The sequence below is a fragment of the Pleurodeles waltl genome, chromosome 9, assembly GCF_031143425.1.
Source record: "Pleurodeles waltl isolate 20211129_DDA chromosome 9, aPleWal1.hap1.20221129, whole genome shotgun sequence".
NCBI classification, from domain to species: Eukaryota; Metazoa; Chordata; class Amphibia; order Caudata; family Salamandridae; genus Pleurodeles; species Pleurodeles waltl.
In genome coordinates, this window is record NC_090448.1 from 663,833,830 (window position 1) to 663,849,666 (window position 15,837).

General features: G+C 50.4%; 1 protein-coding gene across 1 annotated transcript in view; it reads left to right on the forward strand.

Annotated features, from left to right (window-relative positions):
- The first annotated feature begins 439 nt into the window (after positions 1-439).
- Positions 440-15,837, forward strand: part of LOC138259838 (radial spoke head protein 6 homolog A-like) — a 257,110-nt gene continuing 241,712 nt past the window's right edge. Inside the window, exons 1-2 of the mRNA XM_069207737.1 lie at positions 440-1,251; positions 12,466-12,700. Of these exons, the coding sequence (XP_069063838.1) occupies positions 488-1,251; positions 12,466-12,700 (999 nt within the window). The 5' untranslated portion in view covers positions 440-487. The remainder of the gene's footprint in view (positions 1,252-12,465; positions 12,701-15,837) is intronic.

Genomic DNA, 15,837 nt, shown 5'->3' on the forward strand with positions numbered 1-15,837 from the left:
CCAGTGGTCGCTCGTGGCCACTGTTAGGACTATCGCAGAGTGAGTGTACGTGCCTCATACACTCTAGCAGCGCCAAAGAACAGACACTTTGTATTCAAGATCGGTACCAAAGTGTAATCCTTCTGGGTTTGTTGTATGTGACTATCAAGGTTTTTGGACGACGCTACTAAGGCCGCTCGTCATCTAAATTAATAGTCTGCTTGCTTTCCTCAAAAGGGCGGTGCTGGGTTTTCAAATACTTCTAATACCTGTCAACAGACGCAGCAGCGATACCCGGGACTCGCTCCCATAAGTATCACGTGTGCTTCTATTGTGCCCAGGTGGGTGTGGCTCGATTGGTTCGCTTTTAAAAGGTCCGTGGCATTACGTCATTTCGTTACGCCCATAAGCGTCACCTGGAAATGAGACGGTTTACATTAGCGACGCCTCGCCCACTCCGCGCGTCCGTTGCCAAGGAGACTCGAGGAGACGCTTAGCTTCAGCAAGCATGTCTGGGGAGAAACCCGATACCCCATTGATTCCCAGTGGACACAGAGCGTCGGTGGTGATGTCAGAGGAGCAATCAGCCATACCAACGACTACTAGTGGACCCGAGGTCTCAACAAGGCCCTCTGGAGAGCAATTGGGGATACAAAGAGCCCCGAGTGGACAGAGAGTCTCAACAAGGGGATCGGCTGACCATTCAGAAATACCACCGTCTGCCAGTGGCCACAGAGCCTCAACAAGGATATCAGGCGAGCAACTGGAGAGACCACCAGGTCCTAGTGAACAGAGAGTCTCAACGAGAGTTTCAGGCGAGCAATTGCAGTTACGACCGTCCGGCAGTGGACATAGAACCTCATCGAGGGTGTCTGGCGAGCAGTTGCAGTTACGACTGTCTGGAAGTGGGCATATCACCTCAACGAGGGTGTCTGGGGAACAATTGCAGTTACGACCTTCCGGCAGTGGACATATCACCTCAACGAGGGTGTCAGGCGAGCAACTGCAGTTACGACCGTCTGGCAGTGGGCACAGAACTTCAATAAGAGTTTCCCGGGAGCAATTTGAGGTACCACCACCTACTAGCGAACACAGACCCTCCATAAGGATGTCAGGGGGTCTGTTGGAGATACTACCGCTCTCAAATGGACTCAGCTCTTCAGAAAGGATGTCGGATGACCTCTTGGAGATACCACCAGTACCCCGGGAGTTGGCGATACAGAACGCAAAGGCCTACCTATTGAAGACCGGAGAGAGTAATGGACTCAGTCTGTAAGGAATGGAGGAGGGGAGGTGGTGTGGCGTCTCGAGTCTGTGAGAGAGGTGGTCTAAGGTTATGAGTTTTATATGGAAGTATGTGTGTCGGCGGGAGACGTCGTGTGGGATCAAGGTCCGTTTGTTATAAGTCGCAGGCACGGCACGGCAGCAGCATAAAGGAGCGGGGGACGGGCGGGGTTAGGTGTTGGATGACCAGGCGTCCCTGATTTCACCGGACAGTCCAGGTTTTCGGAGGACTGTCTCGATGTCCCGACTCTTTCTTTAGTTTTAAATGCGTGTCTGGGTTTTTGGGACAAAGGACTGGTAATTCTGCAAAGGACCTTTGCAGGGCGACATGACCTTTATCCGAAAAAACAGGACATGTATTAAAAAAGGGAGAACTGAAAGGCAATATATATATTTATCGTTGCTTTCACGCAGGGCAGGAGGAGGACGGCCGCAGCGGAGGAGAGACAGAGTGGAGAAGGAAGGCAGGTCGGATTCAGGATAGAGGACCTGCCATACATAGCTGATGTTACGTAAAGCCTTGTAACACACACAACCGCCCTCCACACATACGCAAACATCGAGACAGGTCAGACATATAGGCCCTCATTCTGACCTTGGCGGGCGGCGGAGGCCGCCCGCCAAAGTCCCGCCGTCAGGTTACCGTTCCGCGGTCGAAAGACCGCGGCGGTAATTCTGACTTTCCCGCTGGGCTGGCGGGCGGTCGCCTTCAGACCGCCAGCCAGCCCAGCGGGAAAGAGGCTTCCACGATGAAGCCGGCTCGGAATCGAGCCGGCGGAGTGGAAGCTGTGCGACGGGTGCAGTTGCACCCGTCGCGTATTTCACTGTCTGCACAGCAGACAGTGAAATACATGTAGGGGCCCTCTTACGGGGGCCCCTGCAATGCCCATGCCAGTGGCATGGGCACTGCAGGGGCCCCCAGGGGCCCCGCGACCCCCCCCTACCGCCATCCGGATCTCGGCGGTCCGACCGCCGGGATCTGGATGGCGGTAGGGGGGGTCAGAATCCCCGCGGCGGTGCAGCAAGCTGCGCCGCCGCGGAGGATTCAATGGGGCCGCGGTACACTGGCGGGACCCCGCCAGTGGTGCCGGTCCGACCGCGGCTTTACCGCCGCGGTCGGAATCCCCATTGGAGCACCGCCGGCCTGTCGGCGGTGCTCCCGCGGTCCTCCGCCCTGGCGGTCAAAGACCGCCAGGGTCAGAATGACCACCATAGTATGCTTCAGTCCTACTTTTGTCAACCCTGTAGCCTGTTCCGGTTTTCCATCTCAAAATCTGCTCACCCTAGTTAGTAGGCGGCTTCAAACACAACAATAATAAGGGGAAGCTTGAAAGGGCTCTCGAGAGATTTAGGGGGGAAAACAAGTAGCTAATAATATTGGGCGTGGCAGTTGGAGGTAATGGAAAGAGAAGCCCCCGCAGTGAAGATTACATGCACTAATGCTTTATTTTCATGACTGTAAACTCTATAGAGGCCTGAATTTGCAGTTCTCTACATCTTGCCCCTTGCCGGTTCACATTTATTTTTATTTTTTTACATGTTTATTTATTAGTAGTTCGGTTGGTACATCACCTTAGTTACAGGATCCACACCACTGTTACAGCCATACCATTCACATGTTCGTGACAATTATTAAACAGCTAACCATCACTGCTATCCTTTAGTGTGTATCCCACACTATTGACTAAACTTCGTCTTTCTCCATGCACATTTGGACCAATTACAGTATGGGTTTTCAATGGCTCTCCGGTCTGTGCAGCTTGTTCACGAGGTCGAGTGGCAGTACACCACCAGTGTCAACTCGAGGTTCTAAGGCGCCCAACTGCTTCAAGCGCATTGGTTAACAATCACTACATACAAAACATTACAAAGTGTCCAGCTAAGCAAACGAAACTATCTGGCCTACAGGTGTGTCTGCGTCAGCGTGGAGTTCAGACACGGGAGGGGGGGAAGGGTGGAGGGACGCAGGGCGAGAGGCCACAGGTTGTGCATGCTCATGCCTTGGGGTCCTGTGTGTCTAGTACAGCTGTGATCCTATTGTCACTGATTAAGCGGCCCGTTCGCAGGCTTGTCCGAGCTGGCCTCAAATGTGTCCCATGTCCCCACCACTTCCGCCCATAAGGGGGCTCTCGGTCTGTTCCTCATCCCTCTCAGTTCTTCCCTCTGAAGGGCCCACTCCTCTGCCCTTGCCCAACGTGTGACATCTGCCACCCATGCACTCAGCCTGGGTCCCAAACTGGACTTCCAGGCCATCGCCCCCCTCCTGCGCACCAGATCTATAAATCTGTTCCCAACTTTGTTTGGAGGGGGCCTGTCAAAAAGTCCCAGTAAGTAGACTGCCGGGCCATTGTCCATTTGTCTGTCCAGAGTGCTGTTGAGTCGAGCAATAGCCTCTCTCCAAAAGTGTTGCAGCCCCAGGCAACCCCATGTTATATGGCAAAAGTCGGCACCGCCCAACCAGCATCTCTGGCAGGCCCCTGAAGTTGCGCCATAAATCCGATTAATTCTTTGCAGGGTAAGGTAGGTGCTGTGGACATAGTTATATTGGATATACTGCAAACTGGTATTTCAAGAGATTGTGCGTAGGTAGGCCAGGACACAAGCCCATTCAGGGTCCGTCAGCTGTCTCCCTATGTCTGCCTCCCACCTACCTCGCAGTCCCTCCGAGGGGTGGTCCACCATCCCACTCAGGGCTTTCTTGAACCATGTTACTAGGCGAGGTCCGCCCCCCAGTGTCATCATAGACTGGAAGATCGCAGTCGTGGTGGGTTCCTCACTTCTCTCCCCCAGATGCCTCTCAGTGCTCGTACGATAGCCTCATAGTTTAAGAACTGGCCCGCAGTCAAGCCCGTCTGATCCATCAGGTCACCGAAGGGGATCAACATCCCACCCTGGAACAAGTCCCCCACCGTTGTAATTCCCACCTCCGTCCACCGTTGTAATTGTCGTGCAGTTAAGGTGGAGCAGGGTTCCCCGTGCGGGGTGGCTACCAGCGGGAGGGCAGGGGCGTAGGGGCTTATTGTGTGTGTTCATCTGAGGGCTCTGCGCCAGGCCGCCAGTGCTGTTGGCACCAGCAAGTTTGTTCTAGCAGGGGGACGTCTCACGCCTTAGCAGGCAAGCCAGTGGACCCGCCTCCTGGGTATGTCCCATGTCTTGGCAAATCGTCTAGGAGTCCAGTCCAGAGCTGAGCCACCACATGGTATAGTTCAAAGTCAGGCACTCTGAGCCCCCCTCTGGCGGCAAGCGGAGCGTCACCAGTGCCACCCGCTGGCGCCCCACGTCCCAATCCAGCTCCCTCAGGTGCCCATCCAAGGTACGAAACCAGGCCACTGGGATGATCAGCGGCAAGTTAGCAAAGTAGTAAAGGAGCCCGAGGCGCATCACCATTTTGGACAGGGCGATCCGAGCCATGGTGGGGAGTTTTAACGAGCGCCAGAAGGCCACCGCTGTTTTCAATGCAATTTATGCTCCCCCCAGGTTGCCCTCGCAGAGGTCTTTCAAGTCTTGGAAGATCTGAATTCCCCTATACTTAAAAGTACGGGGAGCCCACTGGATCTCATAGAGGGAGGAGAGTGGACGCAGCGCCCCCACCACCATCGGGAAGACACATGTCTTACCCCAATTGAGGCACAGTCCTGAGAGGTTGCCAAAGTCCTCCAGCATCCGAAGCACCCGCAGAAGCACCGCATTCCCATCTCATAAATAAATAAGGAGGTCGTCAGCATAAAGGGAGATAATATGCAGCTCTCCCTGTCTAATCACTCCCCACTCTCCAGTCCTTGCCCGGAAGCTCGCTCCCAGAGGCTCAATCGCGAGGGCGAACAGTAGTGGCGATAGAGGTCAGCCCTGCCTGGTTCCCCGGCAGATATCGTAGCTACTTGAAATTGTGTGCCCCGTCCTCACTCTCGCCGTGGGCCGAGTGTAGAGCAGTTTGACGCATTGTACCCATGGCTGACCCAGCCCCATCCGCAGCATCACCGCCTCTAAATAATCCCAACGCACAGTGTCAAAGGCCTTTTCCAGGTCTACCAACACTATCATAGCCTCCAATCCTGGGGGGGGGGGGTATGGGTCATTATAAAGGAGGGAATAGAGTCTCCGTAGGTTATGTGATGTCCTACATGTGGGTATAAACCCATTCTGGTCTGCATATATGGGACCAGCCTGGTCGGGAGGACCTTGCTAAGCATCTTGATGTCTGTGTTCAGCATGGATAGTGCGTGGTAATCAACCACCGTCATATCAGTGCATTTTCCCTTGGGAAGGGGAATCACCAAGGCCTCCCTAGTCGATAGCGGCAATTCGCCCATCTCATAGGCCTCTGTGTACATCTCTGCCAGCCAGGCTGCCAGCGTTCCGGAAAACCTCTGATAGAGTTCTGGCGGTAGCCCATCGGTTCCTGGGGTTTTCCCCATCGCCCGTTCTCCACTTCCTGGTCGCATATCGGTGCCCCCAACTCCGCCCCATCCTGCTCTGCCACCGTTACCAAGTGCAGACTCGCCAGATAGGTCTGGAGAGAGTCCTGGTCAGTTTACCCCGGCGCGCAACACAAACATGTATAATAAGATTTAAACTCATCATTGATGTCTGTTGGTGAGTAAAGCATAGCCCCGGTTCTGGATGTCAGGCAGGTGATTGGTGTGGCCCTGCTCTCCGGTCTGATCAGCCAGGCTAATAATCTCCCTGCCCTCCCCTCCTCTGCGTGCAGCTTGCCCAAGTACACCTTGTAATCATGACAAAGAAGGTGCTCCAAGGCTTCGGTGTGGGTTTTGCGCATTTCTGCCGAATGCCGAGTAGCCCCGGGGTCTGTCCCCAACTCTGACTCCCACCAACTCAGTTCTATCTCTAAGCGGGCAAGTTCCTGCTCCAGGTACCTATTAATCCCCACTATGTGCCCAATGCAATACCCCCTTACGGCCACTCTCAGGGTGTCCCATTCCATTCCCTGGTGGAAGCGGTCCCTTTGTTTAGGGAGAAATAGTCCTCCAGCTTAGAGGCCAGTGCAGTACGGAAGAACTTGTTATCGAGGGCCCTAGGGTGCAGTCGCCATGTTGGGATCGGGGGGGGGGCACCCCCTCAGTACCTAAAGTTTTAGCAGCAGTGGGCTGTGGTCAGAGAACGTTCTACCCAGGTATTCAGTATTTAGGACATCGCTAATGAGTGTCATGGAACAGAATATATGGTCTATCCTTGTGTGGACCCGATGTAGGGATGAGTAGTGTGAGTATTCCTTACTGTGAGGGTGTTGGGTCTGCCAGGAATCTGCCATATCCCAGTGATCTAGCCACTGCGCCCGGCCTTTCTCTACTCTGAGTGTGGCAGCTCCCAGTATCGGGGGAGGAGCGGTCAAGGTCTGGATCAACTACTCTGTTGTAATACCCCCCCTCCCCAAGCAAATAGGGCCCACCGGGAGTCGCGCCAGCCGGGCCGATAAGGTCTGCCAAAAAAGGTTCTGGTCCTAGTTAGGGGCGTACCCGCTCCCCAGCACTATTGGTCTGCCATCAAGTCGTCCCTCCACCAAGACATATCGCCCTTCTCCGTCCACGTCTACCATGGTGGGCTCAAAGGACACCCCGACCGCACCCATATCAGAGCGCATCGCGCATAGGCAGATTAAGTAGTGGTGAAGAGTTGCCAGCGTCTGCGGTGGCTATCAGCCTCTGACCGTGTGAGGTGGGACTCCTGTATGAGTGCCACCTGGACCCCCCTCCTCTTCATATAGGTCTGGATATTGTGCCGCATTAATGCTGTCCACATACCTCGAATATTCTAGGACATCAATTTAATAGAAGTGCTGTTATTCAGCATTTTGATGTGTGAAGCGCAGTGTCCTCTGATCTACCACTTGTAGTCCATACCCCCCGGACCCTCAGCCCCACAAGCCCCACACCCACTGCACAATTGGACCACAACAAGAAAGAACAAGCATTTGCAATGCAAAGGGTCTCGCGTTTGCTCATGTTAGAGCTGATAGCGTTGTAAACTCCTAACCCGACTTTTCACCTATCGGCAAAAGTGCATTTATGTACGTAACCCAAAAAAGTGCAATTAACTGTGTAAAGCGCTCAACTTCTGCCAAGCGAAATCGCGGTAGTAAAATAGAGAAAAGTAGTCCACGAGCCGGACAGTAAACAGCGAGCCTCGCATGTTTTCTGTACTTGGTCGATGCGCTCGAGGAGGGCTAGCCACCGGAAAAGGCATGACGTATGCATGCCTTCGACTAATGAAATCAAGCAGATTTTAATAGGCAAGCCGACGCACCAATGAAAAACACTGACGTGACGTCAACAGGGTTCCGAGCCCTTTTCTAATACCTAAAGCGTCTCGCTGCGATACGCATGCGCGAGCGCATGCAACGCAGGCTCGACCCTGAAAAAGGAACCAAATAGCACACCAAACTCCCCAACCCAAGAGCAGTCCGCAACGGCAGTCTCTCATCGTCGCCCTGCTGAGGCAATCCAAGGGCGAATAGGGGGTAAGCTGTCCAAGAGCCTCTTATAATCCAATAGGCTTGACCGGGCCGACCCTGTCCAACTGCAAGCTGCCTCACCAGCCAGGCGCCGACAGTGGTGCGAGGGTAGGCCCCCCCCCATAAAATGTCAGATTATGTCTTCCACCATCTGAGGCGTTACCCGGGGGAGCTCCTCGGTCACACTGACGACGGAGCCAAGATCAGCTGTGTCCTTTGTTTCATGGGCATCAGCAGAGTAGATCCTATCCCTATCTGAGGCAGGCGACTCCGTCAGTGACGCTGTAGTCTGGATCGCTGCGCGTTGTTCCTGAGTGACTTGAAGTTGCGAGTGTCGTCCCAGGCGGTCAGCGCTAGTTCTATCCCTGGAGGGTGCCTGTGCCGTCGACGGCCAGTGGAACCCGACGTTCCCCCGGGCAATCGGGTTTGCCTCCTCTGTGGGATTTAAGCCAATCCCAAGCTTCTTTCGGTGTCTGGCAAAAGTGCGTTTTGCCATCCCATATTATCTTCAGCTTGGAGGGGAAGAGCAGTGCATAGCGGAGCCCTTCATCTCGCAATGCCTTCTACACTGTTAAATAGGAAGCCCGCTTCGCCTGTACTTCAGCTGTATTTTCGGGGAACATGTTGACCCTGCTATTCTCTATTGTAGAAGGGCCCGCATCCCGAGCTCTTTGTAACAATATGTCCAGGTCCCTGTAGTGCAGCAGTTTTGGCACCACTGGTCTGGGGGGTCGGCCCGGCGCTGGGGGCCTAGGGGGACCGTATTTGCTCTTTCCAGTGCAAAAAAGGAGGTGAACTGTTGCTCACTGAGGATAGTTTTCAACCAGGGTTCCAGGAAGGCCACCATATCGTTACCCTTGGGCCCCCTCCGGCAGCCCTACTATGCAGACATTATTGCTGCGGCCCTCAGCGTCCTCTGCCCTGTACTCTAGTCTCTTCACCCGATCTGTGAGGTGGTCTAACTGCGCCTTATGCAATCGCTGCTGGGTTCCGAGGCTCGTCACCTCGTCCTCTGTAGTCTTCACTCTGTCCGCAAGCTTCCGGTGGTCTGCCCGCAGGTGGCCCAGTTCCATCGACACCTTCCCGATCTCCTGTCGAAGGGTATTTTTGGAGTCCTCAATCGCTTCCTGTATTTTTGGGAGAGTGGCTTGCATTGGCGGGGCTGCGCAGGTAAGTCCAGGAGTGGCTCCCCCACACCCTGTTCGCAGCACGGGCTGAGTGGCCTCTGTACCTAGGGTTTAAGGCATTGTTTCCCCATTGGCGGGTTCGGCGGGCAGACCCTCATATTAATCGTCCGGCCCCCGTGCTGGGCAACCAGAGAGGGGACCTCTTGGCACCAATGTTAGTCCCCTCGCCAGGTTTCGTCTCAGCTGCCCGCTAGCGCTGGGCCTCCACTCTCCCAGACGTGCGGATAAGCATAGCCGATTTGTTCCAGGTAGGCCCCTTCCACTCCAGGCCTTGTGCAGTTCTGGGGGCCGCTCCACTCGCCGTCACTCAACAGGTCTGCCAAGGGTCCAGTGCTCAGCAACTCCCGCCCGCCCCTCCCCCACCTGGTTGCTTCTTCAGGGGCCCGGGCTTCTGTGCTCCTATTTCTGTTTGTGCCTTTCTTGCTGGCCCTCTCTCGCAACACTCATCTCCAAGGGTTAAATGATGATATACCTTGGTTTAACCTTTCCCTTTGAAGCATTCTAATGTCTTGATACCCATCTATTTGGAGTGTCAACCTCCCACCTATTGACCAGGGTTTAAGTCCGAGTCTGTATTATTTACTTGAGGGCTACTTTAGGAGTCAAATGGTAGTGCATCAGAATGTCTGCTCACCCTTTTTTATATTATATTCATACGACTGAGACACTTAAAATTACAAGTTATTCCGTTTTTCGGTTTTATCTCACATTATGAGACCTTGGGTGTTCATTGAGTCCCACCTGGGGATTGCCGTCATATGGGCTGTATGAAGTCTTTTATCACCTCAAGATGGCCGCCATATGTTTTGTTGTAGCAATGGGATTTGAGATCCCTTTCTCCATTTCTACCATTACGCGCATCAGCACTGTTCTACCGCGCGTATTACTGTTTCCTAGCAACGAGAACAGCAATTACTGTTTTCGCACTCCTAATTCATTCTATTTATACCCCTCGGCGCGCAGCTTCCTGTACATTCAGGAGCGCCGCCTGGGGTAGGTTGAATACTCCACACCGGTTTGCCCTAAAAGTAAGTGTCAACAACTTTTGTTTTTCCCTTGATCCGTGCTGCTCTTTTCATTTTGGGATAGCGCTAGGAATAGAAGTTAATGGTACGGCTCCCAAAGCTCGGATCCTTTATTTGCATACTCGTGGACTTGGAAGTTTGAAGGGATACGCCATGGGTTCGGATTACGAACCGGGCTCTCCCATACTAATATGTGACAAAGTTCTGCCTTTACCGATTGACTAATTGTCCTCTACATTACATTTACTTATTCTGCATATTGAGTGTATTTTCTGGATTATTTTATTTCCCGAACCTTACTGTCTATTACTTTTTGTGGGGCTCAAATGAGGATATTTACTTCCTAAATTAATCATCAGACACAGTAACCATGGTTTTACACTGATCTCATGTGTTTTGTGTGTCTACTACCAGTACCGATGACTGCATTAAAGGTGGGCTAGTTAGTTTTTTTAGATAAAATGCAAATGATTTGATGAGTTTTTTTTCTTTTTTTCATTTATTGAACACACTGCCCTATGGTGGATCTTAGTCCCTAGTTGTATGATAATAGAGGTGTGTGTTTTTCTTTCTCTGTTAATTTCATGACAAGAGTCTTTGCAAACCTGGCTACAGGCCCGCGTGGTCCCATGAAGCCCGTTCTCGACTTGGGAGGGTAAGCTCTCCTGTACTCATTCAGCATGGGTTTGCTACCACCTACACTACCACCTTGTGTTGCACAGTTTGACACTTTTATTTTTATTTTTGCTTGATTGACATGATTGTGCAGTCATTATGACAATGATTTGTTGGTGAATATGCCCTGCATTGTGAATCTTTTTTCTTTATATATCTCTAGGGTGACTAATAGGAACAGCAAGTCTGGGTCTAAGTGGACTCGTGTAAGTGACTGTTGACATTCTTGACTGATAGTATCAGATTGCAGGAGTCTATTTTGCCTTTTTTATTGGAGAAGTGTAATGATATATTAGGTCCTGAAGAAGCGTCAGAGGATCCTTGTGGACCATAAGAGACGCGAAACATGTCGACCTCATCTTGAGGAATGTCTGGTAATTGCTGACTTCCTCTATGCCTTATCAAGTTACTAGTGAGTGTTTGAGCATTATCTCTTTCTCACTCCCTTGTTATATTTTTTAATCTTGGCCATCACCCAACATCAACGAATAAAGGAATATTTAGTGAGGGTTCTGAGCCAATTTTATCCTTTCTCTCCTCTCTCTCTTCGGACCCGTATCTGGGTTCTGTGGCATCATCGAGAAAAGATCTCTGGCAAAGAGCCCCCCTTTGGGGGGAGCCCGTCAGACATTGCAGCGCCGGACTGACGAGGAGCCACCCGATAATGAAGCATGACACCCAATAGGGTGTGTGGGGACTCTTGCTCCTATTAATTAGGACTCCCTAGTAGTTTCTCTCTTTTACTTTGTCTTTGTTGGAACAGTGTATTGCATTATATAACGAACCTCTCTTGCAAACCTCAGTCTTCAGTCTCGGTAGGAGACCCCTTGGAACAGCTGCAGGGAATCTGTACTCCCTCTACCCCCCCCCCCCCCCTCGCAGCCGCCGCCTCCAGGGTAACACCCCTGTGGGTCCACTTGATCACTCCTCTTCTTCTGGGCCATTCAGGGTCCACCGGTGATGGGCCTCTCCGACGGCAGCCACCGCCAGCTGGAAGACCCAGACGTCGCCTCTGTTCCCGACTCACCCTGCGCTGGGTCCAAGCGATCGAGCAGCCACCCCCCCCGGACCCCCCACCGGCGCGGTCCCCCCGAGGCTCTCCGTCCATAGGCACTCCCATCCCCAGCCTCCGCCAGCAGAGGGGAACCCAGCAGCGCAGACTCGTCTTCTTGGCCTGCTCAGCATTCGTGCCGCTGAGCCGCCGCCATTTTGTTCTCCAGCCGGCACAGGTTTATTTGCCACCCGCCGACTCCGCGTCGATCAGCAGCAGTGGTGGGATGTCGTGTGCTCCCCCGGGGCCCGCACCAGTTAGCAAGCTGGGGGGTTCCTCACCCCACCCCCAGCTGGGGCACCTGTTACAGAGGATCACTTCGGGTTGGTTCGGAGCTCTGTTACACTGCAGCCGCCATCTTCTGTGGTTGGCTCTGCCCGGCCCTTGCCAGTATACAGTTATTGTAACATTTTTAGCAATATAAACACAATGTGTATCGGCACTACTGGGAATGTAGGCATGGGAATTGAGAAGTCTTATGGAAACCGGTGCTCCTTGTAGAAATTACCAATTTAGGGAAGAGCAGTGAATTTGGGAATAAATGAACACCACGGACGTGGGAGATGAAATAAATTGGTAAAGTTCCCTTTAGGAAAGGGTTGGGAGCACAAAAGGGGACTCTGGGAATGATTCAGCCTACATAGATTGAGGGATAGGTGAACATGCACGTAGTGTAACCCTGTGCTTACTACCAAAGGGGAAAGGAAAGTAACAAAGCATTAGAACAAACACATTCTTTTTCCATGGGGAAGAGATTTGTGTGCTGACTCCATTGTCTATTTCCTCTGCTTGCAGATATGACCACCTTGCCAAAGTTCTCACTAAGATTCTGGATGAGCGCCCTGAAAATGTGGTGGACATCTTTGAGGACCTCAGCAAAGACGCCAAGTGGTTGAGGTTTCACAAGAAGTTGGACACGCTGAGGGATGACCATGAGGTGCTCCCAACATATGAAATGGCAGAGAAGCACAAAACCCTTTTCCTTAAGGGAGCTGGAGAAGGGTCAGAACAGGAAGCTGATGAAGAAATGGTGAGTGCAGGCTGTTAAAAATAACATTGCACATTTCCTTCATTGTTTTGAGATTGAATATGTTTTGCTTTTGGTGCAACCTTCTTCATTGGCACAGTGGTGTAACAAAGGCCCTGCTGTGTGGCGAGGGGTGGGAGCAAAGCTCCAGGGGGGGGGCCTCAGCACAATACCCTGGCCTGAGAGCTCCCAAGGAGTCCAGAGGGAGGCTCTTCCATGTACTTTGCAGGAGGGCCCCTACAAGTTTCATTACACCACTGCAGTGGTACCTTTATGAGTCTCCATTGTGGTTTATACAGTACATCAAGACTCAGAGGAAATGTCATCTTTGGTTATCGTTCACCTCTTGGAAGACTGGACATTATGTTTTTTATTTTTTTATTTGATGTGAGTCCTCCCTTCCTGGGGACCCTGACTGTAGTGTTAAGAACATACATTGGTTTGATATTTTTAGGAGAGCATGTAAAACATTGATGGATAAACATCTGGTAATTTTGTCATAGTGTGCTTCAAGTAGTATGTTTATCAAATTCATATGCAAATTGTCAAAAGCAGTCTATTTAATTAAGTTGATGCAGTGTTTTCTTTTTCCCCAATTGATTGCCTCTACTTTCCTCACGAAAGACAATTTACAGAAAACATGTATTTTACATTTACTTTCATAAGCATTCAAAAGGAGAGCCCATTCATCCTATTTTGCACAAACACAGCACATAATACCAGTTCAGCTACATAACGCAAACTAACATGAATCAAAGTATCCACACATCCTCCACTTTTTCATCAGATAATGTCTCCATGTCTACTACGTATATTAACATTTATTTTCTCATTGCAATTATAAAATATATTCATATTGTTAGATATTTATCTCAGTACAATATTCGTTTTCAAATAAATGATGTCAGTAGTCGAAATCTCACTGAGTTGCCTCAGTGTCCCAGCCTTAGAAATCTAATGCTAAAGAGATTTTATTGAACTCATTAGAATCACCATTCAAAATTATTCTGTGAATTGACTGTGTATTATCTTTATATGTTTTATTATCCTTAGCATACCCTTTCTTTTTCTGTATGGGCTTCTGTCCGGAAAGGTAAGGATGTACCAGTACATACTCTCCTTGTAAAGGCTTGTAGTGCATAAATCCCTTTGATCTGGCTTTAGGCATCTAATTGGTTACGAATAAGGCAAGGAACCAATGAGAAGCTTCCCATTATATCTTTGTATGCAGTTTGCAAACACCTCTCGACTGGTATATCGTTTTAAATGTAATGTAGCCTGCAGAGAAAAAAATACATAGGGGGTCATTCTGACCCTGGCGGTCCATGACCGCCATGGCGGAGGGCGGCGGAAGCACCGCCAACAGGCTGGCGGTGCTTCCTGGGTGATTCTGACCGCGGCGGTAAAGCCGCGGTCAGAAAAGGTTGAGCCGGCGGTTTCCCGCTGGTTTCCCGCTGGCCCAGGGAATCCGCCATGGCGGCGCTGCTTGCAGCACCGCCATGGGGATTCCGACCGCCTTCCCGCCAGCCTGTTTCTGGCGGTGTCCACCGCCAGAACCAGGATGGCGGGAAGGGGTGCTGTGGGGCCCCTGGGGGCCCCTGCACTGCCCATGCCATTGGCATGGGCAGTGCGGGGGCCCCCTAACAGGGCCCCACAAAGATTTTTCACTGTCTGCTGTGCAGACAGTGAAAATCGCGACGGGTGCCACTGCACCCGTTGCACCCCTGCAACTCCGCCGGCTCCATTCCGAGCCGGCTTCATTGTTCCGGCCCAGCGGGAAAGCCGGAATGGCCGCCGCGGTCTTTTGGCGGGAACCGCTTGGCGGGCGGCGACCGCCGCGGTCAGAATGACCGCCATAATTTCCTTTCTGGTTGTAAAATGTTTCAAATACATTTTGTTGGCAATGGATTGCTACCTAGTCCATTAGGCTTGCTGACACATAACAAAATATGAATAACTATAAAAATATAATCATACCTTTTTCCATTTCTTCTGAATTATTTGCCATATTATCTCCACATGGAAACATTTCTTCCTTACTCGTTTGTACTTTATTTCCATTCACCTGTAGCGACAGGTCCTCAAGTTTGCATAAATAAAGAACAAGCAACCTTGCTTGTCTCTAATATATGGCTACACTCGGCGAGTATAAACACTTGACTATGCTGACCGGGTGTGCCACCACCTGTCCTCTTTCAGGATAGCAATCATTTTTTAATATTACTTGTTAGCACGTTAGATACCTCTACCTCTATTACAATGCAAACATCCCACCACTTACGAGTTAATAAACAAAAGGACTGGATTCTGGATTACATTCAAACGATTAACTTTCATTATAAATGCTGACAAAATCGTGTCATTTTGAAGAAAACCGACGAGCTTCCAAAATATTCAAAGTGCAGAATCCCATCTTAAATTTACTTTCCCAATATCCATAATTTCAATCTGCGATTTATTATGCTTGGGTGAAGGAAATCAGCCTTCAGCCCCATGGCAGTACACCACTCTGTTTTCATCGAAACTAATGATGTGATGATTTAGCAAACCAAGTACATTGAGGTAAATATTCTTTATGCCCAAAATTCCTCACTCACATGGTAGGGTTAAAGGAAAATCTTTATAAAAAATAATAATATTTTTATACCAAACAACATGTGGGTATTGAAAGAATAAAACTATTTAGAGGAGATTATTTCTTTTTGTTTCTAAATTCCAGCTCAGGCAGTTTGCAGACATCTCTTTTTCTGTGGGTTTTAAATTTGGACCATTATTTACTTCAGTGTTTAATTTCAAGGTAAAATTAGTTTTGGGTTCCTGTTTTTGTAAAAACATTGAATTGCTAATGTTTTTGTATTATGTTTTTTCTGCTTTACCAGTGGAACACGCCCACCACCCACGAACATAATTTTGAATTTTCCCTTACCCTTTCCTTTTTTTCCTAACATAGGCCCTGCCCATAACTTTCTTTTACACGTATGTTCAGATTTTAACTTCATCTTGATGATTTTATCCCTTATTTTGCTTTCTTCTGAGAATGTTCGATAAATTTAAACACATTTCCTTCAGAATAGTGTAATTGATGATCATCACCAGCAGAAATCTTAACTGGTGACTATTCGTTATAGAGCCACACCCCA